The following is a 24,376-nucleotide window of genomic DNA, read 5'->3' on the forward strand; positions in this document are numbered from 1 at the left end:
CACTCTTATTTGACCTCCTGAAAGGGGATCCCGAATTAACTTCCCCCGGAAAACTAACCCCAGACGCAAAAGCTGCTCTTGAAACAGTAGAGCAAGCTATCACAAACAGACAGGTCCACTGGATATGCCCAGAGGTATGTATCACCGTATTCTTTATCATTGCTGACTCTCATATTACGGGCATTATTGGACAGTGGAACACACAATGGCCTGACCCTTTGCACATCCTACAGTGGGTATTCTTACCTCATCGATCAAAAAAGTCGGCACCTACTGTGTCTGAGCTAACTGCACAGCTAATCATTAAATGCTGTCACAGGTGTCTGCAAGTGAATGCAAAAGACCCTGCACAAATTATTATTCCCATAAAACAAGAGGAATTCAAGTGGAGTCTTGCTAACTGCACAGCCTTGCAATGCACCCTTCAAAACTTTACTGGACAAATCACTTACCACTTACCAAGCCGTAAATCACTAAAGCTAAGTGGTGAAACTACACTCTCTAAAACCCCTAAATAGCCGAACACCCCTAAAGGGTGTTACGGTGTTTACTGATGGCTCTGGGAAAACAGGAAAGGCCATTGTGACATGGATAGAGGAGAGTGAGTGGCAAACATTGGAGGGACACAAGAATGGATCACCTCAAATAGTAGAGCTACGGGCTGTAGCTACGGCTTTTCAATGTTTTCCTCACTCTCCCCTAAATGTCATAACTGATTCTACATATGTGGCTGACATCGCACAAAGGTTAGACCGAACACTACTAAAAGAGATTGATAATGAGCAACTGTTTAAATTGCTAAAATTTCTATGTCTAACCATCCAGGCCAGGACTTACCCATACTACATCCTACACATCAGGAGCCACACAAATTTACCAGGTTTTATCACAGAGGGCAATGCCAGGGCAGATATGCTAGCTATCCCTGCTTGGACAGCACCAAAACCAGATTTGCTGGCACAAGCAAAGGCATTGCACAATTTTTTCCACCAAGGTGCTTGAGCTTTGCAGCGGCAATTTCAGCTGTCAAACACAGAGGCTCATAATATTGTTAGCATCTGTGTTGACTGTCAAGGTCACGCTGCGCCATTGCAGATGGGAGTGAACCCCCGTGGACTGCGTGCTTTGCAAATCTATCAAACTGATGTCACACACATCCCTGAATCTGGCCATTTTAAATACACCCATGTGTCAATTGACACCTTTTCCTCAGCAATATGGGCTACAGTACACACAGGGGAAAGAGGACAGGATGCCATGGCACACTGGCGATCAGCTTTTGCATCCTTGGGCATTCCCCAAACCATCAAAACTGATAATGGCCCTGCATACATCTCACAGAAAACCAGGCGATTTCTACAGCTCTGGGGTGTATCAAACCAAACCCGTATCCCTCATTTACTGACTGGACAAGCCATAGTGGAAAGGGCACATGGTACCTTAAAAGGTATACTTAATAAACAAAAGGGAGGTATGTGTGGTGAGACTCCACAAAGCAGAATAGCTAAAGGTATATACACATTGAATCACCTAAAAGTATTAGAATCCAGTTATCCTAAATCACTTCTTATCACTACAATCATCCTGCAATGTTCAATTGCCCAAACCCAAGGTAATGGTACAAGACCTCCTTACCAATACATGGGAGGGTCCTTGGGATCTCATTACCTGGGGTCGGGGATATGTATGTGTTTCAACAGACAGTGGGACATGTTGGGTACCTGCCAGATGCATCCGACCTGCACTGTGTCCTGCTCAGGACCACAGACAGCACCCTCCTGATAAACCCTCAGCAGACATCACAGAGCCGTGTGATCAGAGTGATTGATGACTACCTCATGGAAATCTGGGACTACAGTTCACATAAAGACTCAGTCTGTTTACAAATTATTTCCCTGTTTACAAACTGTTTTCCTTGTCTACAGATTGTTTCCTAGTTTTCCAGTTGGGTTTGTTTTTGTTTTTTTTCTTTAATAAGGGTTGAATGATTCTTGTTCTTACAGACTGTTTCATTTTCTTCATTGGTTAAATGGTTTGCTGTTTTTACAAAAAAGTTGTAATCTGTAACCTATAAGCCTAATGCCTGTGGCATATTTACCTGAGCTCTCCCCTATCAGGTCCTGGACATAAATGCTGCAGCTATAATGCAAATTGAAATTTATAGAAAAGAAAGGGTTAGATGTTGGTGCCATGTTTCCAGCCCCTGGGCTGAGTGACAAGGGTTTTGGCTGATCAGATCTCTCATAAGACTACAGGCATTTCAGTGGTCCAAGACCCGAAGGGGTGTGGAGTTCAAACCAATGAGAGCACCCAGACTGGGTCTTTCAAATCTTCTATATAAGGGAGGGCATGGAAAATAAAGGTCTCTGTGCCACATGAACATCTGGGGAGAGTGGTCTCTGTCTCCTTGCCCTTCACCCCCCTACACGTGACCTAACATAGAACAGCCTGTATGAGAGGCTTGATAAAGCAGAAGCAAAATGTGGTATGGTAATTAGAGAGCATTTGAGCCAATCTCAGCAGACCTAATTCACACAAAAGTAGCTCTCTAGCTGCCTAAACTGTATCAGCAAGGTATTTTAAAGTTTGTCTTGACTCAATCATGTATAAAGGATTGTGCTAGATAAGGACCCTCAGGCTACTATGCAGATAAATCTCCAGATTTTTGTTATGTGTATGCATTGTTCCATTGACTTAACCATACTTTTTTTTTTTACCAGATGAAAAATTTTACCAGACCTCTGTAGTATATTACTCATAGCATCTGAATTTCTTGGAGATGACATTTAGACAATGCTCAGGGTCCAATGCTAAATTCCATTGCTATTTTAAACAAGGAAAACAGATGTTCAAGGGCATTGCAATTTTTATGAATTGCAGAGGTCTACCTTTGATTGCACTTTCCTAGTAATAATGTAAGATTTCAAATTATCATACACTTATGTTTTGAGAAACACATACATAATACTAAACTAGATTCACTACCTTCCTTACAGTAGTCTTTACATTCACATAATTAAGTGCAGGTTTGTGCTGAATATGTATGCACACACAGATACTTGTACACACACATAAAGAAACTGTACATGTAAGTACACAAAAATATAGTATACAAAGATAAAGAGTATGAATTAATTTGATAGAAAGAACAGAAAATAAGATACAGTTATGTGTACCTACTATATACTTACTATTTTGTTGAATCTGATAACTGATATTCTCGTCGTCTATCATAACATTCCTGGATTCCAGGGTCATTCCATAAACTTCTCAGTGCATCTACATAGGGGTTCTCAAAAGTTGACACCTTCTCTACATCGACTTCTCGAACTAACTGTGCATGAGCCTAATTTGAAAGAAAGAAAACAATTGAATTTATTTCATTTTCTATGTTTACAAATAGTTCATTTTCTCAGGTTGAAAGGTGTAGCTGAGTGTGTATTTTATTGCCATCTGTTAGCTGTGGGGCAGTTATCTTCTGTTAATTAGGCAGTTTTCTTTATCTCTTCCACTACCCATCCTCCCTCAGAGGAGATATCTTCTGTTAATGGGCCATTGAGTCTCACTGCATGACTGATAAAATTACATCATCCCCTTGTGAGATGCTCTGCCCAGAGGGAGGAGCCAAGCATTTAATCCGAGATTTGGAACACCACAGTCAGCCTTCTCCCACTGGATTCCCAGAGGAGCAGCTTTCTTCTCCACTGGATTCTCAGAGGAAGACCAGGCCCATCTACACCACCACTGGACCTTCAGAGGAAAACTACACCCTTATACAGGATCACTGCTTCAACAGAACCGCATCTTTCACTCCAGGAGGACTGCAGCCACCATTTAATCAGACTGCTGCCAACACCCTGACCCACAGGGTGTTAGGTTGTATTCTGATTCTGTCACTGTTGTTTTGTATAACTGCATTTTTATTTTTTCCTAATGAAGAACTGTTATTCCTACTCCCATATCTTTCCCTGAAAGGCCCTTAATTTCAAAATTATATTAATTCAGAGGGAGGGGGTTTACATTTTCCATTTTAAGGACGGCTCCTGCTTGCCTTAGCAAACCAAGACAGGTTTTGGCGCCCAGTGTGAGGCTCAAGGATATCGAGAGAAAAAGGGTGAAAAAGAAATAGCAGTTCTTGAGTAACCTAATTTTTTGTGTACTGGATATGGAAAACTCGTTAAGTATCACCATGTGGTCTAGCTTGCCCTGGTTTGGGTGGCATGTGGTCATGGCTATATTTCTCCCATTTGAATGTCCTTATCTAAACATGGTTCCTATAACTAAGGCTACTGTGGCTGTTATTCAGTTTGCTTTATGGGTTAATAGTGGGAGGAATTCATGGATATTTAACTTCCTCTGGAAGGCAGGCACATGGAGTCAGAGCTATCACACACTAACTGTATGTTTTTGGGGTTACTTTAATAATGGTACCTACTGTGAGGAAATTATACCGGGGGAAATTTTCTCCCAACCCTTTAACCATCTCTTTGGGTCTTCCCCACCAGTTTTCGAAGGGTTCAAATCTTATCTAAATGCTAATGACATCATACAGTGGTCGATGTTGCTGATATACCTGTTAAGCCTGTTCTATTTAGCATTCAGAGATAAAGGAAGATTGACTTAGATAACCACCCTGACACCTACCCCAGAAAGTAGGGATACTGCCACAGAACCTGACACGGCCCTGGGGACTAGGGATGCTGCCCCAGAGCCTGACCATGCCCCACAGCCCCCCTCAGAAATAAACCACCCAGCTTGGGTGGGGGTTCTGGTAAAGGAGATACGTGAGATGAGCCAGATGCTGAAAGAGTACATTTCTCCAGCTGGTGAGAAACCCTCCTCCTGCCTCAAAGAGGGAGAGTTTAATGGTGCAGCAGTGGAACCCACAGACGTTACAACTGTCCAGGTTCCAGCTGAACTGCAAGGCCAGTCACAGCCAGCAACAGTCACCCCTGTGGAAATGAGGAAGTCTAAGATGAAATCAAAACACCCAGATAAGGTTAAGAATGGAGCGCCTTCACAACCCACAGGGGAGCCAACAGTTGAGATCATCACAAAGTCCCTGACGTATGAAAGTCTCCGTAATCTGCACAAAGACGTACAACAGGGACGTCAGGCTTATATAACCTGGTTACTTTAGGTCTGGGACCTTATGGGTACAGGTGTGCAACTAGATGGTGGTGAGGCAAGGAATGTGGGACCCCTGACCCAGGACTCAGGTGTGAATCAGGTATTCATAAGGGAGCCAGGGTCCCCTTTCCCTCTGGGAGCAGCTTTTAATGAGTGTCAGAGAGAGGTTTGTCCACAGGGAGAGAATGCAAAGGCACCATCATAGAATGCGCTAGAAGACCCTTGAGGAAGGGATCCAACAGCTGAGAGAAGTAGCAGTATTGGAGGTACTCTTTGGGAGGGATGGACAGCATGATAATGACCCTGACAAAGCCAGGTGCACAGGGCAACTGTTGTAGACTGGCAAATCTAGGGCCATCTCAATACACCACCTTCATTGCAACAATTAATGCCGATACCAACCGAGACAGTAGGTTCTGTCGCCAACAAGCTTAGAAATTATGAGAGTATGATCAACGGCCTGATGCAGGCCCATGTCTCTGCTGTAATTAGAAGCCTCCAAGAGGAGATGAGGGAGATGAGGGAGGAGGTGAGGAGGAACAGTTCCCATACGGCACCAGTGAAAGTCACAGGCAGCAAAATCAGAGCCCAACATCCCCCAGATAGAGAGATATGGTACACCCTCCGAGCTGACCTGTGGTTCTTCCTGCGTAACCATGGGGAAGACATGGGATGTGAAACCTGTAAGAGTGATCTCTGGGGCCTTTTCGGGGGTCCGATCCAGCTAGCTCTGCACCTTGGCCCCTTGCAGTCTTACAAGGACAAAAGTAAAAGACTTGAGGCGCTCTTTACTCTGGGGACCAGAGGCCCACTTTATTCTGGATAGAAGCCACCTGGGAATCAAGGTGGTGTCCCTGGGGGGAAAGCGGCCGGAATGTCTGATGGCAGGAGATTTTAAACCCAGGGAAAGGGGGGCAGAGGAGAGGGGCCACAGCCAATGCGATACAAGTGAGGGGAGGGGGGAGGGGCGAGGGGAGGAGTAACATGGGGAGAGATCACCACTACTCGGGCTTAGGGGAGAGGGGAAGACCATGTGATATGAGGGGGGAAACCCATGAGGATACAAACATACTATTCAGTGCAAAATACCAAACCCAGTGCAAAACAACAACTAAATATACTATTTAGTGCAATACAACAGAAACCTACTTCTGTCCTGGCAGAATGGGTGTGTCAACACAAGGAGGGAAACACTAACCAAGGGAGTTCCACTTAAATGAAAGCAGCCTCAGCCTCCCATGACTGAGCTGCTGGGTATGATCTGTCAAATCCCCTTGAAGGTATCTCTAGCATGTATGCCCAGGGAAGGAATGATAAACAGGGCTAGAGGGGCCCTGCTTCTAGCCAGGAAGAGGCACAGGAAAACTGGATCTTTTGGACGGTGTGGATCCAATGGCCTGGCACATCAGAGCCAAAAAAATTTGAAACGTTAGTTGATACTAGTGCTCAATGTACCCTAATGCCATTGGGACATGTGGAGGCAGAACCTGTTTCCATTGCTGGGGTAATGGGGGGATCACAGCAATTGACCCTGTTGGAAGCCAAGGTGAGCCTGACTGGGAAGGAGTGGCAGAAACATCCTATTGTGACCAGCCCAGAGGGCCCGTGTATTCTAGGCATAGACTTTCTCGAGAACGACAATTACAAAGACCCAAAGGGACTCAGGTGGGCTTTTGAAATAGCTGCTGTAGAGGCAGAGGACATTAGGCAATTGAACATCTTGCCTGGACTATCAGAAAACCCATCTGCAGTAGGACTCCTGAGGGTAGAAAAGCAACAAGTACCGATTGCCACCTCGATGATGCACCACGGGCAGTATCGGATGAATCAAGATGCTGTGATCCCCATCCATAAGATGATCTGTAAGCTGGAGAGCCAAGGGGTGCTCAGCAAAACCCATTCACGCTTTCAACAGCCCCATTTGGCCTGTGCGCAAGTCTGACAGAAAATGGAGACTGACAGTGGACTATCATAGCTTGAATGAAGTGACTCCATCACTGAGCGCTGTTGTGCCAGACATGCTGGAACTCCAGTACGAGCTGGAGACTAGGCAGCGAGGTGGTATGCCACTATTGACATTGCCAATGCATTTTTCTCCATTCCTCTGGCAGCAGAGTGCAGGCTTTAGTTTGCCATCACCTGGAGGGGAGTGCGGTACACCTGGAACTGACTGCCCCAGGGGTGGAAACACAGCCCCACCATCTGCCATGGACTGATCTGAGCTGCACTAGAAAAGAGTGAAGCTCCAGAACATCTCCAGTATGTTGATGACATCATTGTGTGGCGGAACACAGCAATGGAAGCATTTGAGAGAGAGCATCATCCATATTCTGCTGAAAGCTGGCTTCGCCATCAAGAAGAGCAACGTCAAAGAACCTGCCTGAGAGATCCAGTTCCTAGGAGTAAAGTGGCAAGATGGACAGCATCAGATTCCCACTGATGTCATCAATAAGATCACTGTGATGTCTCTACTGACCAGCAAGAAGAAAACACAAGCTTTCCTAGGCGCCATGTTTTTGGAGAATGCACATTCCTGAGTACAGTCAAATTGTGAGCCCTCTCTACCTGGTTACCTGCAAGAAGAACGATTTCCACTGGGTCTCTGAACAGCAACAAGCCTTCGCCCAGATTGAGCAGATCATTCAGCCGGTAGCCCTTGTCCTAGTCAGGACGGGATGAGAGGTGAAGAATGTGCTTTACTCTGCCGCCAGGAACAATGGCTTGTCCTGGAGCCTGTGGCACAAGGTGCCTAGAGAGACTCGAGGCTGACCACTGGGATTTTGGAGTCGAAGCTACAAAGGATCTGAAGCCAACTACACTACAACAGAGAAGGAAATCTTGGCCCCCATGAAGGAGTTCAAGCTGCCTCAGAGGTGATTGGCATGGAAGCACAACTCCTCCTGGCACCCTGACTACCACTGCTGAGATGGATGTTTAAAGGAAAGGTTTCCTCTACCCACCATGCCACTGATGCCACATGGAGCAAATGGATTACCCTCATCACACAGCACGCCCGTATTGCCCTGGGACTTTGGAAATAATTACAAACGTGCCTGAAGTTGAAAACTTTAGTCTCACTGATGAAGAAGAGCAGGAACAAGTGACACAGGCTGAAGAAGCTCCTCTGTACAACAGACTACCAGCAGAAGAAACACGATACTCTCTTTTCACTGATGTTTCTTGTTGCATCGTAGAGATGAACTGGAAGTAGAAAGCAGCCGTATGGAGCCCCACAAGACAAATTGCACAAGCTACCGAAGGAGAAGGTTGATCAAGCCAACTTGCTGAACTCAAGGTCGTTCAGCTGGCCCTGGACATTGCTGAAAGAGAGAAGTGGCCAAAGCTCTACCTCTACACTGATTCATGGATGGTAGCCAATGCTCTGTGGGGATGGCTAGAAAAGTGGAAAAAGGCCAACTGGCAACGTAGAGGAAAACCAGTCTGAGCTGCCGATGAGTAGAAAGACATTGCCACTCAGGTAGAGAAGTTACCTGTGAAAGTCTGTCATGTAGATGCCCATGTCCCCAAGAGTCAAGCTAATGAGGAACACCGACACAATGAGCAGGTAGATCAGGCTACAAAGATAGAGGTGTCAAAGACAGACTTAGATTGGCAACACAAGAGAGAGTTGTTCTTAGCTCAATGGGCTCATGATGCCTCAGGCCATCAGGGCCGAGATGCCACCTATAAGTGAGCATGAGACCGAGGGGTAGATTTAACCATGGACACTATTTCTCACTTTATCCATGACTGTGAGATGTGTGCTGAGATCAAGCAGGCCAAGCGGGTGAAAGCCCTATAGTATGATGGGCAGTGGTCCAAATATAAGTATGGAGAGGCCTGGCAGATTGACTACATCACACTGCCCCAGTAAGCACTATGTGCTGACCATGGTGGAAGCCACCACTGGCTAGTTGGAGACCTACCCTGTACCTCACACTACTGCCCGGAAAACCATCTTGGGCCTGGAAAAGCAAGTCCTGTAGAGACATGGCACCCCTGAGAGAACTGAGTCAGACAACAGGACCCATTTCAAGAATGGCTTTATAAACACCTGGGCCAGAGAACATGGTATTGAATGGATATATCATATCCCTTATCATGCACCAGCTGCTGGGAAAGTTGATTGGTGAAACGGACTGCTTAAGACTACCCTGAAGGAACCTGGCGGGGGAACCTTTACAAATTGAGACATTAACTTTGCAAAAGCCATGTGGATGGTCAACACCCGTGGGTCTATCAATCGAGCTAGTCCTGCCGAGTCTGAACCCTTGCACACAGTGGATGGACATAAAGTCCCTATGGTACACATGAAAGGTACTTTAGGAAAGACTGGATTAGTCTGACCTCAGGCAAAGATGAACCCATCTGCGGGATTGTTTTTGCTTAAGGATATGGTTACACTTATTGGGTAATGCAGAAAGATGGAGAAGCCCGTTGTGTACCACAGGGAAACCTATTCTTAAGTGAAAACTGTGTGTAAAGTTTCACTGTGTAGAGTTTATTGATTTGGCTAAGATGCAAATGGTAATAGAATAAGGGGTGGATAATATCTTAGGTTGAAAAGTGTAGCTGAGTGTGTATTTTTTTGCCATCTGTTAGCTGTGGGGCAGTTATCTTCTGTTAATTGAGCCATCTGTTAAAACCAGGTGATGCAGTTTTCTTTATCTCTTCCACTACCCATCCTCCCTCAGAGGAGATATCTTCTGTTAATGGGCCATTGAGTCTCACTGCATGACTGATAAAATTACATCATCCCCTTGTGAGATGCTCTGCCCAGAGGGAGGAGCCAAGCATTCCTACCTAGATATAATCTGAGATTTGGAACACCACAGTCAGCCTTCTCCCACTGGATTCCCAGAGGAGCAGCTTTCTTCTCCACTGGATTCTCAGAGGAAGACCAGGCCCATCTACACCACCACTGGACCTTCAGAGGAAAACTACACCCTTATACAGGATCACTGCTTCAACAGAACCGCATCTTTCACTCCAGGAGGACTGCAGCCACCATTTAATCAGACTGCTGCCAACACCCTGACCCACAGGGTGTTAGGTTGTATTCTGACTCTGTCAGTAGTTTGTTTTCTTTTTTGTACTATTACATTTGTGTTTTTAATTTTCCTAGTAAAGAACTGTTATTCCTATTCCCATATCTTTGCCTGAGAGCCCCTTAATTTCAAAATTATATTAATTCAGAGGGAGGGGGTTTACATTTTCCATTTCAAGGGAGGCTCCTGCCTGCCTTAGCAGACACCCGTCTTTTCAAACCAAGACATTCATATATTGTGAATGTGATTAACAGGAATAATTTTTCAGACTGGCCATCTTACCAATGTGTGGTTATGAATGAATGATGTTAAGGTGTGTTCAAACTAAGAAAAATAGTAATCGGAATTATACGAGAGAAGGTAAATTAATAAATGAGTATATGGGCCATTATTTCAGAATAAGCTTATCCTAATCCAGTATTATGTGGCTGAAATTTATAAAATATTCTTATGAAAATTTATACTTAATTAAGCTACATTTTAAGAAAGTTTTCATTTTTCAAATCTAATTTTAGGGCATATAATATGCTTGCTTTAAAATTATCATCTCTTAAGCAACTTGACAGAGTTAGACTGATAGGAGCAGAAAGAATGGGAAGGAGGGAGAAAACTTGCCTTTTAAAGAGATTCATTTATATGTATATACACTAAGAGTGTAAAAGAACAGATGAAAACTTAGCAAAGAAAAAAAAAGGGATTCTATTCTCAAATTTAGTCTGCATTTCAGACTTGACTCATTTCAGTAAGGACACAGACCCCTTTCCATTTTAAATCAGGTTAGTACATAAAATAAGGACTGGGTTTGTTAATTTTAAAGTAATTTATCCTACTTTCACATGTACAACCTGTCACCTCTCTTTTGAGGCAGTCCAGGAGAATGCTACAACTCATTACTTAAAAAAATTTTATACCTGCAGCTATTGTCTACTCATAGGGAAATCAAGAACCCCAAGTTCAATCTGAAAAATGTTTGTCTTTGAGATATGGAGAACATATGTTCTCTATTCTAAGAATTCAAGTCTCCAAGTTCTAACAAAGTTTATTTTCTTCTGGAACATCATGTTCACCCATCCCAAAACTGGACAGATCATGAAGGGTTTCTACTATCTGATAACAAAATTTTTACAAAATGGCATTCAACTAAGCACAAGCCAATACTCTTGTGAAACAGGAAGATATATTTTTTCCCAAAAGATTTTGTATTTTTTGCTGAAGCCCAGTTATGTATTCAATTTGCTTTATAGTCTTCCAAAAGAATGATACCCCAAGTATTTGCTCACTACTTGTAACAAACCGATACACAATATATTCAGATATTATTTATTTTATTGTTCTTGATGTCCGAAAGTATGGCCAGCTGATATCAAAATGCTAACATAGGTAAAAGACGGACTCAGTATTCAAAAGTTGCTCTTAAGCTTTCATTGGAAATTCATCATAATTGACAGATGCTCAAGTATTATACATCAGGAGCATCATAAAAGGTAATTACTTTTTTCAGTTAATAATTTAGACATAAAATTACTAAAAAATAGATGAAGATTTTAAATAGCTTTGTTTCTCAGTTCTGCTTGTCCTGCCCCAGAACTAATATGACTTTGCACTATGTGGCAAAAACCTCTGAAATGAAGTTCAATATATACCAGTGACACATATGCAGCAGAAATCTAATTCAGCCTTTTTAAAGAAACATAGAAACATTCTTTCCTCAATAAAAAATGTTTCTGGTTCCCTGGGTAGACTTATGACTACTTGTATCCTACTGACATACAGCTCTTGACAACAAAGCTGCTTTTCTTAAAAAAGTAATAACCCTTCACACAGATTTCAAGTCTTTATGCTACGTCTAGACTATGGTGTCTTGTTCCCCAGAGGTACTATACTTTGCTGTAGATTGCAATTTTTCTTTCTCTGAGTCTTTGTCAGTTGGTATCTTTTACTGGCTTCTAATTTCTGGTCAAAAAGAGATTTAAAACCAGGATCTCATCTATTGGCTTGTTTTCTCAATCCCATAAAAACAAAAGTAATTCTACTGAAGCCTAATGAGATACAAAAGCATGAATTTAATACAGAAAAAGACTCAAGTATGCATGATGTGTGGTGGTAAAACTGCTAAATATTTGGTTTAGTTTCCTTCCACTAATATAATATCAATCTTGGAACATTACTTTTGATGTTAGCACTCAAACTGCTTTCATGAAAAATCTGAGGACTCATCATTCATCCAGTTTCCGCAGTATAACCTTTACCTAGTACTTCTTAGTCTTCACTGATACTTTTTGCTGTACCCAAAAATAAACATTACTTGAAACAAAAAAATAAAGCTACCACCCCTTAAAAAATTGTACCATCTGAGATTTCTTTCTTTTGCAACACCAACAACTGCTATCAAAGCGGTGAAACAAACAAAACAAAAAAGGATTCTGCGAGTATCACCAAATTCAAATTGGTAATTAAAATGCAATTACTAGTTAGCTGTAATGTTCTGCAAACAAAATCTAGATGATCTAACTTCAGAGTCTGATACACTTGACATCAGCAGTCAAAGAACATTTTCCATGTCCTTCTGAAGATATAGGAATACATGTAACATTGCACATTATTTGCCACAGATGTTATAGAAATATTAATCGAATTATCTATATCAAATCACATAAATTTTTAATTTTTACAAGTTTCTTCCTTAAATTCTACAGGTATTAAAAAGAATCATCCCAGAAAAAGAAAACTGAAATTTCTAGGAATACTATTAGAGTTATTTTCTAACAATGATTTTATGTTTCTGAAACCAGGAAATCAGAGAGTTAGATGATACCAAAATAGCTATCTTCTTCTTCACCATTGCCTTCAGAAAATTATTGACAATGTTAAAAACTAATTCTGAGCTTGAAGATAATTATACTTTTATGGTGGTCATTCTGGCAATATTATTTTCCCCTTGATTGCATTAAAAATAAATATATTTTTAAATCTCTAAGGTTCTGTCCTTTTTCTACCCCAGATCAGTGGGAGGGGGCATGGCCAAGACATGTTATGCGATAACACTATGTCATTGCCAGGATGTCCTGGTTTAGGGTAAATTTAAGAGGAAACTTTTAAAGGGGTTCCTCTAGAAAGTAGATTTAAGCGGTCCTTCTCCTGACTGGTTCAGAAAAAGATTTTGATGGAGAAAAGTGGAAAAAACTGTTTATTTAACAAGCAAAGTATTCACAAGCATAAAAAATTATTATAATTAACAATAAAACCTCCTGCTGCTTTAAAGAGATGGTAAATTCAAAAAGTTTCTTTTGTGGGGTGTAGTTCGGTTCGTTCAGTCTCTTATTAGTTCTTCTTGCACTGGAAAATGCCGCATTCTGGGCCCTGGTGGGCCACGGGTGTGAGCTTTCAGTGTTTATTTTGGGTTTTCAGTTTAGAGCATGACTGACCAGTTTTAAGAAAAAGAAAAGCTACGGTTCAGGGAACTTTTCTGTCTCAGCTAGCTAAAAACTAATTAAAAGCAAAGGAGAGCTCTTTCTTGCTGTCTGTGCTGCAGACAACGCAGTTTGTGAGAAGCTGAAGATTTAACCCTATATTTTTGAATACAGACACCTCAGATAACTCACTACTTTTCTGTCTCCCCCTCTTCACTCTTAGAACTAGTTTTAAAGGTGTAAAACTTATTTCTGGGTTAAAAAGACTAATGTGGATTAAGCATCATAAAGTTACGCTAGGACACAGGGGAAGGGACTGTCTCGCTTCCAGGGAAAAAGGGTTCCTTCCAGTTATGGCTGTGGCTGTAGTTGGGTTGAGTCTGGATCTGTGGTGAGCATTTTTGCATGTCATCTGTCTTGGTTTGAAAAGACAGGTGTCTGCTAAGGCAGGCAGGAGCCTCCCTTGAAATGGAAAATGTAAACCCCCTCCCTCTGAATTAATATAATTTTGAAATTAAGGGGCTCTCAGGCAAAGATATGGGAATAGGAATAACAGTTCTTTACTAGGAAAATTAAAAACACAAATGTAATAGTACAAAAAAGAAAACAAACTACTGACAGAGTCAGAATACAACCTAACACCCTGTGGGTCAGGGTGTTGGCAGCAGTCTGATTAAATGGTGGCTGCAGTCCTCCTGGAGTGAAAGATGCGGTTCTGTTGAAGCAGTGATCCTGTATAAGGGTGTAGTTTTCCTCTGAAGGTCCAGTGGTGGTGTAGATGGGCCTGGTCTTCCTCTGAGAATCCAGTGGAGAAGAAAGCTGCTCCTCTGGGAATCCAGTGGGAGAAGGCTGACTGTGGTGTTCCAAATCTCAGATTATATCTAGGTAGGAATGCTTGGCTCCTCCCTCTGGGCAGAGCATCTCACAAGGGGATGATGTAATTTTATCAGTCATGCAGTGAGACTCAATGGCCCATTAACAGAAGATATCTCCTCTGAGGGAGGATGGGTAGTGGAAGAGATAAAGAAAACTGCATCACCTGGTTTTAACAGATGGCTCAATTAACAGAAGATAACTGCCCCACAGCTAACAGATGGCAAAAAAATATACATCCCTTGCCATATCTTGCATTTGCATCCTAAGACATGAACCGTTCTCTTTTTCTATGTTTTTCTTATTGATATTCTTGCTGTTACTGTTAGTTTTCCTATCTCGTTGCTGTTTACAGTAAATTGCTCTTATCTCACCCTGTGACCTTTGCCTTTTGTGCATCCAGTTCTCCTCTCTGGCCACCCACGGGGAGGGGGGGGTGGAAGAGGGGGTCGGAGAAATGACTAAGCGGCAGTCTTGTCTGGAAAGTCTCATTGGGAGAACTAAATTGAGGAGTACCATTCCTAAACCATGACAGTTTCATAGTCTCAGTTTTCTACTTATGTTCTAATTTTTTGAAAGCACTCATGTTCCTCAGTGACTAAGCAGGACAGAAAATGGATCTGTTCCCATATTCTTTCCATAGATGCACTAACCTTCTGGAATCTTACAACAGTGGTGACCTAGTTACAGGGATAGAAGGCAGAATTTAGCATTAGGGTTTACAAAATCATGTATTCTACACTCTTCTACATCATCTTTAGTGGATTGTCTTTTTTAAGGCAGTAGGGGGAAGCATAAGGTCTGCCATTCTTTCTCTGGCCTGGAGCTGGGGAGGGGCTGGGGCTTTCCAGACCCCATCATCACCACAGGTCCCCGGTTCATCATTTTGTCCAGCCGTGGAGCCCAAAGCCTTGAGAAGACAGCTTCTGACCCAGAGATTGCCTTGGGAAATGGAGCGGCAGGGGTGGCCCCCAGTCCAGTCGAGCTGTGTGCAGCCAGAGCCTGCTCGGGACCCAGCTGCATGTTGCCTGCCGGTTTGCTGCTGCCTTCGCTGAGAGAAAGACCCAGCACTCCCCACTGCCATTGCCACTCGCTGTTGGGGAAGGATACTCACCGCAAGTAAGGGAAGATCCAGACAGTGACAGCATCCCCCACCGCCACCACCACTGCTGCTGCCCGGGGGAGGGAGCTTGCTCAGGACCGTGCATCTTGGCAGCATAGTTCCTGGTTTGAACTATCTCCTTGGGTTTCATTTTGTTCCTGTTTTTCTATTGTTCCCAGTCTGGGGGGAGGAGGTTTGAGCCACAAGACCCTCTCCGGTGTGCTGCCTGTTCTCCGAGGTGCCACGTGGCAGACAGCATGGGGGGAGCTACCATTTTGGTTTTGCCCTAGGGGTGGGGGGCCAGGTGACATTTTGCCTTTGCTGATTTTATAGATAAACCATTTTTCTCTGTATTGTTGTATTGTTTGCACCTTTTGCCTCAGTAAAATTGTGACTAATGTTTTTTTTTTTACTTCTCACAGTCCTGTTTTCCCCTCCACTTGGGCAGGGGGGAGGGGCTCGAGCAGTATTAACTTTTTTCCCCACTGAGTTTTTCTTTTTAGAACCATTACAAGTGGTTACAGTTGTTATAGATGAGTAATGTGATGGTTGGCTCTCACAATTAAGAAATAGATATGGTGTGTATGTTAAGATGTATAGTGATGTTATTGTAATATGCCCTCCCATAGTCCTCTTTCCCCTCCCCCTTGTAATAGCTTTGGTAGTCAAGGCATTTGAGGAGGGCCGGCTTACTATTAGGAGGCCCATCATAATAACACCTGACCTCCAATCAAGATGTAAGAAAGTGATCTCCACCAATAGACAGCACAGAAGGAGTTAACTGAATAAACTTTGGGAGGCACTAAGGGTATAAAAGTCAGAGCATCCAATTTGTAGACAAGCACCTGGCTGCAAGTCACTGAGACTCCCAGCACTGTAATTTTCCTTATTCAGTCCTTTCTTGCATTTTTGTTAAAGTTTAATAAACCATTAAAATTTTAAAAGTGAGAGTCATTATGTCACACAGTCAATGTTAGAAGAAACTTAGAAAGAAGTTGGGTTTTTTAATATTCTTTTTGATATTATCTATGTAATTTTTTTCAAACTAGCTTTGTTGGAAATGATACAAGGTTTTAAATGTTTATATAACTTTAGTCAAGGGTTTTGTTTTCCTTTGCCCAGGGGGAAAGGAATTGAAGTTTCTTTTCAAAGGACTGTTTCACTACTCAAGGCCTGATGAGCTTAACATCTCAACAGACTGGGAGAAGAACAGGAGATATACAAAAGATAACGACCATCAACTCCAAACATCACCCCTTGCATGGTCAGAGATACCTGGTCTGGGAAAAGATAGATAAGAGAACAAGGAATGAGAACAAAGAATGAGAACCTATTTAGCATTGAAGGCAAAGGGATCAATAACCAGTAGGAAATCAAATACTAAGAACTGTGTAACTTGGGACAAATGAAGATTGAACCAATGACTTTCTCTGGGTTTTGACTGTATGAGTATGTGAAAAATGTAGTAAAAATCATGTGATGGAATGATTTTCTCTGCACAATCCGGGCAATGTGTGGATGAAATTATTTCTGTTGCACATCTTGGCCAGAACAACATCCTGGCTAGAATAAAGTGATGCCTTGATTCTCTAACACTGAAAAGATGTCATTAGAAAGTTTTTGTTTTTCCTGCAGTTTCGGTTACAGCTTTCTAACCTACCAAAAAGATTTATGATAGACATACACAAATGCAGTCCATTTTTAAAGAGTATTCTGATACACAGAAGAAAGCAATATGCTTGAGGTGCAGCAGGCAAGGTTGTTTCGTATCAATGATCTTTGTGGACTACTTGATTTTAAGATGCCCATTTAAAGAATCTCTCTTCCATGGGAAAACAAATCTTAGCAAATATTTTCTGTTTTCACAGAATCACATAATCACTAGGTTGGAAGAGACCTTCAAGATCAAGTCCAAACCATGCCCTACCACCTCAACTAAATCATGGCACCTAGTGCCACATCCAGTCTTTTTTTAAACACATCCAGGGATGGTGACTTCACCACCACCCCCGGCAGACCATTCCGGTACTTTATCACCCTTTCTATAAAAAACTTTTTCCTAATATCCGACTTATATTTCCCTTGGCATAACTTAAGACTCTGTCCTCTACTCCTATCAGTTGCTGCCTGGAGAAAGAGACCAACCCCCACCTGACTGCAACCACCCCTCAGGAAGATGTAGAGAGTGATAAGGTCGTCTCTGAGCCTCCTTTTCTCCAGGCTAAACAACCCCAGCTCCCTCAGCCGTTCCTCATAGGGCTTGTGTTCCAAGCCCCTCACCAACCTCGTTGCCCTCCTCTGGATATGCTCAAGCATCTCAACATCCTTCCTAAACTGAGGGGCCCAGAACTGGACACAGTACTCAAGGTGTGACCTCACCAGTGCCAAATATAGGGGAAGGATGACCTCCCTGGTCCTGCTGGTCACACTATTCCTGATACAGGCCAGGATGCCATTGGCCTTCGTGGCCCTCAGGGCACACTGCTGGCTCATGTTCAGTTGGCTGTTGACCAGTACTCCCAGGTCCCTTCCCTCCTGAGCACTGTCCAGCCACACTGTCCCCAGCCTATAACGTTGCAGGGGGTTATTGTGGCCAAAGTGCAGGACTTGGCACTTGGACTTATTGAACTTCATCCCATTGGATTCTGCCCATCCATCCAACCGTTCCAAGTCCCTCTGCAAAGCCCTCCGTCCCTCTAACAGATCGACACACACTCCCAGCTTAGTGTCATCTGCAAATTTCCTAATGAAAGACTCTAAACCCTCATCCATGTCATCAATAAAAATATTAAACAGAACTGGCCCCAGCACAGACCCCTGAGGGACACCACTGGTGACTGGCCACCAGCTGGATGCAGCACCATTCACCACCACTCTCTGGGCCTGGCCATCCAGCCAGTTCCTAACCCAGCAAAGAGTGCTCCTGTCAAAGCAACGGGCTGCCAGCTTGTCTAGGAGTATGCTGTGGGAGACAGTGTCAAAGGCCTTGCTGAAATCCAAATAAACAACATCTACAGCCTTCCCTGCATCCACTAGGCGGGTTACCTGGTCATAAAAGGTGACCAGGTTGGTCAAACATGACCTACCCCTCCTAAACCCATGCTGACTGGGTCTGATACCCTGGCCATCCTGTAAATTCTGTGTGATGGCACTTAATATAAACTGTTCCATTATCTTGCCAGGTACTGAGGTCAGGCTGACTGGTCTACAATTACCAGGATCCTCCTTTGCACCCTTTTTGTGAATGGGTATCACATTGGCCAGCTTCCAGTCATCCGGAACCTCACCAGTGAGCCAGGACTGTTGGTAAATGATGGAGAGTGGTTATGCAAGCTCATTTGCCAGCTCTCTCATTACCCTGGGGTGGATCCCGTCTGGTCCCATAGATTTATGAACATCCAAGCATTTCAGTAGTTCTTTGACTGCCTCTTCTTGGATAATGGGGGGACCATTCTGCTCCCTGACACCATCAACCATTCCAGGCGGGCAGGTGTCTTGAGGGCAAGTCATCTTCCCACTAAAAACTGAGGTAAAGAAGGCATTAAGCACTTCCACCTTCTCCTCATCTGCAGATGCTAACTTCCCTCCCTTGTCCAATAAAGAACAAAGGCTGGTCTTACCCTTCCTTCTAGCATTAAGGTATTTGTAAAAACATTTTTTATTATCCTTTACAGAAGTCGCCATATTAAGTTCAAAATGAGCTTTGGCCTCCCTAATTTTTTTTCTGCATGCTCCAGCAGCCTTCTTGAATACTTCCTTAGAGACCCGACCCTCCTTCCAACGCTGATACATATATGCTGAGCATAACCCCATATGGTATGGAATATCCCCCTTTGGTCAGTTTTCCCAGCTGTGTCCCTTCCCACCTTTTTGTGCACCCCCAGCCTACTGGCTGGTGGGGTGGGGTGAGAAGCAAAAAAGGCCTTGACACTGTGCAAGTGCTGCTTATCAATAACTAAAACATCTCTATTATCAACATTTTTTTCTGCACAAATCCAAACCAGCCCCATATTAGCTACTGTGAAGAAAATGAACTCTATCTCAGGCAAAACCTGCACAGGTGTTTAGTAAAAAAAACTTAATTTGATACCCTGCTGAGAAATAGCTGTCATTCTAAGGAATAATGGCTTAATGAGACTATCTCAACACTGGAGAAACATTACTGAATACAATACTTAGTCAGGTGTTAACCCCAACCTTAAAAGTAGGTTTATGTAGGTTTAAGGTTTGACATTTCAACCTGCATCTCAGCTATATCACCTACTCTTATACTGTCAAATCCTCTCCAAAGCATATTTATGTATATTTAGTCTCACTGGGATAGCTTTATATGAGAGATCTAATTTTCATTCCTTTCCGAAGGGAAAAGAAATCATACAATCCAATTCTCATGTAGTTCAACCTAGCAATGCAGGACCCAAAGAAAACGTACATTAGAATGTGAAACAGACATGATTTGATTTTATGTAGAAAATGCTTCTAAGTATGGCATCTGTTTCAGCACACCCAGACAATTATACCATCTGCTTGGGATGCATTCATAAAAAGCTGTTTTCTACTGCTTATCCTAGCTAGTAAATGACAGAAATTAAAAAAGACCTACTGGATAGCATAAATTAATTGCAGTGCAACTTAAGAAAGCAGTTCTCTTAATAAAGCCAGTCTCAATGAAGAATATTAAAAATATTGTTGCTGCAATTTTATTTATCAGATGGGTAAAACATCACACACACTGCTGATTCATATGGTATCCAAGAACAGCACACAGAAAGCTCTGCATAAAGACCACAAAAGATGATAAGCATCCAAGAAGGGACAGATAGGGTTATTAGAAACTTCCTGAAGGTAGTTTAGAAACTACCTGAGTGCTTTGTTCTCCCTTGCAGACATCCCATTGTGCAAGAGACTCATTTGCAACCCCTGAAAAATCTGTCCATTCACATATTCCTCAATTTCCTCATGTATATCCTTAAAACCTTTTCCCACAAGCAAATTTGAAACAGAGAAGTAACTCCAATTTTCTTTTAGAAAAATCCATTTTATACAGTCAGCCACAGTACAAACATGCTAGTCAAATGGTCTCCATATATTTTAGTGATATCTCAGTCCAATACTATTAGCACCTGCATTACCACAGAACCAGTTGACCTTTTCACTACAGATAAGGGTTTAAAAAACATGCTAGTTTTGAAATGGCAGGGAGCTGAAAAAAATTTTTTAAAAAGAGAATAAATGTTGAAATTATTTTCTTCCCCAAATTGTTACTGTAGATCTAAATTAAATGTTCCACAAACTACTTTTGAAAAATATTAAAATATTTTCTTTCAGACTGACTGCAAGAGAATTTATAACATTGTATTGGGTTTGCACAGCAAGGTTTTGGTAGCAGAGGTGGTACAGCGGTGGCTTCTGTGAGAAGCTGACAGAAGCTTCCCCTATGTCTGATAGAGCCAATGCCAGGTGGCTTACATAAACCCACTGCTGGCCAAGGCCAGGCTAATCAGCAACATTGGTAGCGACTCTGGGATAACGTATTTCAAAAGTGGAAAAAACCTGCTGCACACAGCAGCCAGAAGAGAGGAGTAAGAATATGTGAGAGGAACAACTCTGCAGGACCCAAGGTCAGTGAAGAAGGAGGGGCAGGAGGTGCTCCAGGCACTGGAGCTGAGATTCCCCTGTAGTCCATGGTGAAGACCATGATAAGGCAGCTGTGCCCCTGCAGCCCATGGAGGTTCATGGCAGGGCAGAGATCCTCCTGCAGCCTGTGGAGGAGATCCATGCCAGAGCAGGTGGATGCGCAAAGGAGGCTGTGACTCCGTGAGGAGTCCATGCTGGAGCAGGGTCCTGTCAAGGACCTGTGGACCCATGTAGAGAGGAGCCCACGCTGGAGCAGTTTGCCGGCAGGACTTGTGACCCTGCTGGGGACCCATGCTGGAGCAGGCTGTGCCTGAAGGACTGTACCCTGTGGAAGGGGTTCATGATGGAGCAGTTTGTGAGGAACTGCAGCCTGTGGGAAGGACTCGTTGGAGAAGTTCATGGAGGATTGTCTCCTGTGGGAGGGACCCCACGCTAGAGCAGAAGAATGGGAGGATGAAGGAACAGAGAAACAATATGTGATGAACTCACCACAACCCCAAACCCCCTATCGCTGCTCAGGGGAAGGAGGTATCAAAAACTGGGAATGAAGTTAAACCTGGGAGGAATGGAGGGTTGGAGGGAAGGTGTTTTAAAATTTGGTTTTATTTCTTATTATCCTATTATGATTTGATTGGTAATAAATTAAACTAATTTCCCGAGCCAAGTCTGTTTTGCCCATGATAGTAATTGGTGAGTGATCTCTGCCTGTCCTTATCTAAACTCACGAGCTGTTGTAATCTGTCTGCATCCATCTTGCCACTTCATCCCTAGGAACTGAATTTCCTGGGCAGGCCATCGACTTTACTTTGTGTGATGGCAAAATCCACTTTCAGGAGAATCTGAATTATTTTCTCCCCTTTCTCAAATCTTCCTCTGCCATGTTCCCCCATACAATGATGTCATCAATGTATTGCAAGTGTTCTGGAGCCTCACCCTTTTCCAGTATAGGCAGGATCAGTCCATGGCAAATAGTAGGACTGTGCTTCCACCCCTGGGGCAGTTGATTCCAAGTATACTATGCACCCCTCCAGGTGAAAGGAAACTGTGTCCTGCACTCTGCTGCTAGAGGAATGGAGAAAAATGCATTAGCAATGTCAATAGTGGCACCACTTTGCTGCCTTGGACTCCATACTGAAGTTTGAGCATGTTTGTCATGGCAGCACTCAGTTATAGTCCAGTTAGTCTCCATTACCCATTATATTTATGCACAGGCAAAATGAGGCTGTTGAAGAGTGAGTCTTACTGACAAGTCTCTGTGTCTCCAGTTCATGGATCATCATATGGATGGGAATCACAGTCTTGGTTTGTGCAGTATTGCTGATGATGCACTGCTCTGATGGCAATCGGTACATGATGTTCTTCAACCAACAGGAGTCCTACTGTAGAAAGTTCCTCTGAGAGACCAGGCAAGGTGTTCAACTGTCTAATGCCTTTTGTCTCCACAGCAGCTATCCCAAAAGCCCACCTGAGTCCTTTTGGGTCTTTGAAATAACCACTCCGGAGGCAATCTATACCAAGGATGCACAGAGCCTCTGGACCAGTCACAATAGGGTGGTTTTTTCCCCTCCTTCCCAGTCAAGCTCACCTCAGCTTCAAAGTCAAATGCTGAGATACCTCTGTCACCCCAGTAATAGAAATAGGTTCTGTCCTATCGTGGTTTGACACTGGCCAAACGCCAGGCATTCACAAAAGTCATTGGCTTACTTTCTCCTGCTACAGTTGGGTAGAGGAGAAGAAAAAAATTAACAAAGGGCTCATGAGTTGAGATAAGGACTAGGAAAAAATACTCTAAGGATAATACAGGTTCAAATTTAAAGGTATAAAGTAAATTTATTATTAACAGAGTCAGAGGAGGATAATGAGAAGTAAAATAAGCCTTTAAAACACCTTTTTTCCCCCCCAGCCCACCACTCCCACTGACAGTGCAGGGAGACAGGGTGTGGAGGTTTTGGGCAGTTTGACATTCGAAATCCTTTTCTGTTTGCTCAGGGAGAGAAGTCTTTTTTCTGCTATGCCCTGGGGTTCTTTCCACAGACAGTCTTCCCAAAACTGTTGTGGTATGTGTGACTCATCTATGGGGTGCAGTCTTTTAAGGATAGGCTGCTCTAGTTTGGAAGCAAGGGCTCTCCTTCTCTATCTCTGGAAGCAGGGGCCCTCTCTATTTGGGTCTCTCACTAGATCACAGCTTTCCTTGGCATCCACCCGCTCCAGCATGAGCACTTTTCCCATGGGCTGCAAGTGGATCTCTGCATCCCCTGTGGACTTCATGCATTAAAGTGGGACAGTTTGTTTCACCATAGTCCTCACTACAGCTTGCAGAAGAATCTCATCTCCAGTGCTTGGAGCACCTCCTCTCCTGCTCTTTTTTCCACTGACCTTGGTGCCGCCATGTTGTTTTCCCTCACATCTCCTCACTTCCTCCTCTTCTCCGACCAGAAGAAAAACCTCTGCCTGTAGGCACTGTTGGAAACAATACAACTTTTAAATTTTTATTTTGTCTCTCTAGTTAGGCTTAACTTGACTTTGCCTTGGGGAAAGGAATTTTCTTTATTTTTTTAAGAGATATAGCATCACTCTGAGGAGATAGGCTTAATATACCAACAGACAGGGAGTAGCCCAAAGATACCCAAAGAGATAAATGGCCATCAACAGAACATCATCTGGTGGTGGGTGGGGGGAAGCATTCTGGAGGTTCCTTCAAGGGGATCTGACATGTCATCCTGCCTTCTGCTATGTTTAGCAGCTTGGTCACAAGACTCTGGAGATAGATTCATTCTTGTAGGACTCCTTTTGTTAGTAGTTCCCTCATTTAGCTTATGCACCTGTGCTGTAAGGACAAAAGTGGGTTTTCCATCCCATCTTCTCCTGTCTTCCCCATTTTTGCACAGGAGGAACCATGGGTTGGGTCATGGAGTGTACCTCCTCTCCCTAGCTAGGCAAGGTCTGCTTCTGATAACAGGGGCTTTGGTCTGTACTGATGAGACTTGGAGAAGGCCCTCTTTAAGCTCCTTGCTGAATTTCTGATGGGTCTCTTCAATCCTGTCTTCCAATTTCTGCACATGCTTGGTCAAGTCTGTTTCCACAGCCAGGATTTGGGCTCTTGTTGGGGGCATGGACAGTGTCTTCATACGTCTGGAGCCTTCTTGTCATAGAATCACAGAATCACAGAATTAACT

General features: G+C 43.3%; 1 protein-coding gene across 1 annotated transcript in view; it reads right to left on the reverse strand.

Annotated features, from left to right (window-relative positions):
- The window catches only part of LOC118701514 (guanine nucleotide-binding protein G(q) subunit alpha), a 195,355-nt gene that overhangs the window by 54,921 nt on the left and 116,058 nt on the right, over positions 1 to 24,376 (reverse strand). The window contains exon 3 of the mRNA XM_036406170.2: positions 3,192 to 3,346. Within this exon, the coding sequence (XP_036262063.1) occupies positions 3,192 to 3,346 (155 nt within the window). The remainder of the gene's footprint in view (positions 1 to 3,191; positions 3,347 to 24,376) is intronic.

This window comes from Molothrus ater, chromosome W (assembly GCF_012460135.2).
Source record: "Molothrus ater isolate BHLD 08-10-18 breed brown headed cowbird chromosome W, BPBGC_Mater_1.1, whole genome shotgun sequence".
Taxonomy (NCBI): domain Eukaryota; kingdom Metazoa; phylum Chordata; class Aves; order Passeriformes; family Icteridae; genus Molothrus; species Molothrus ater.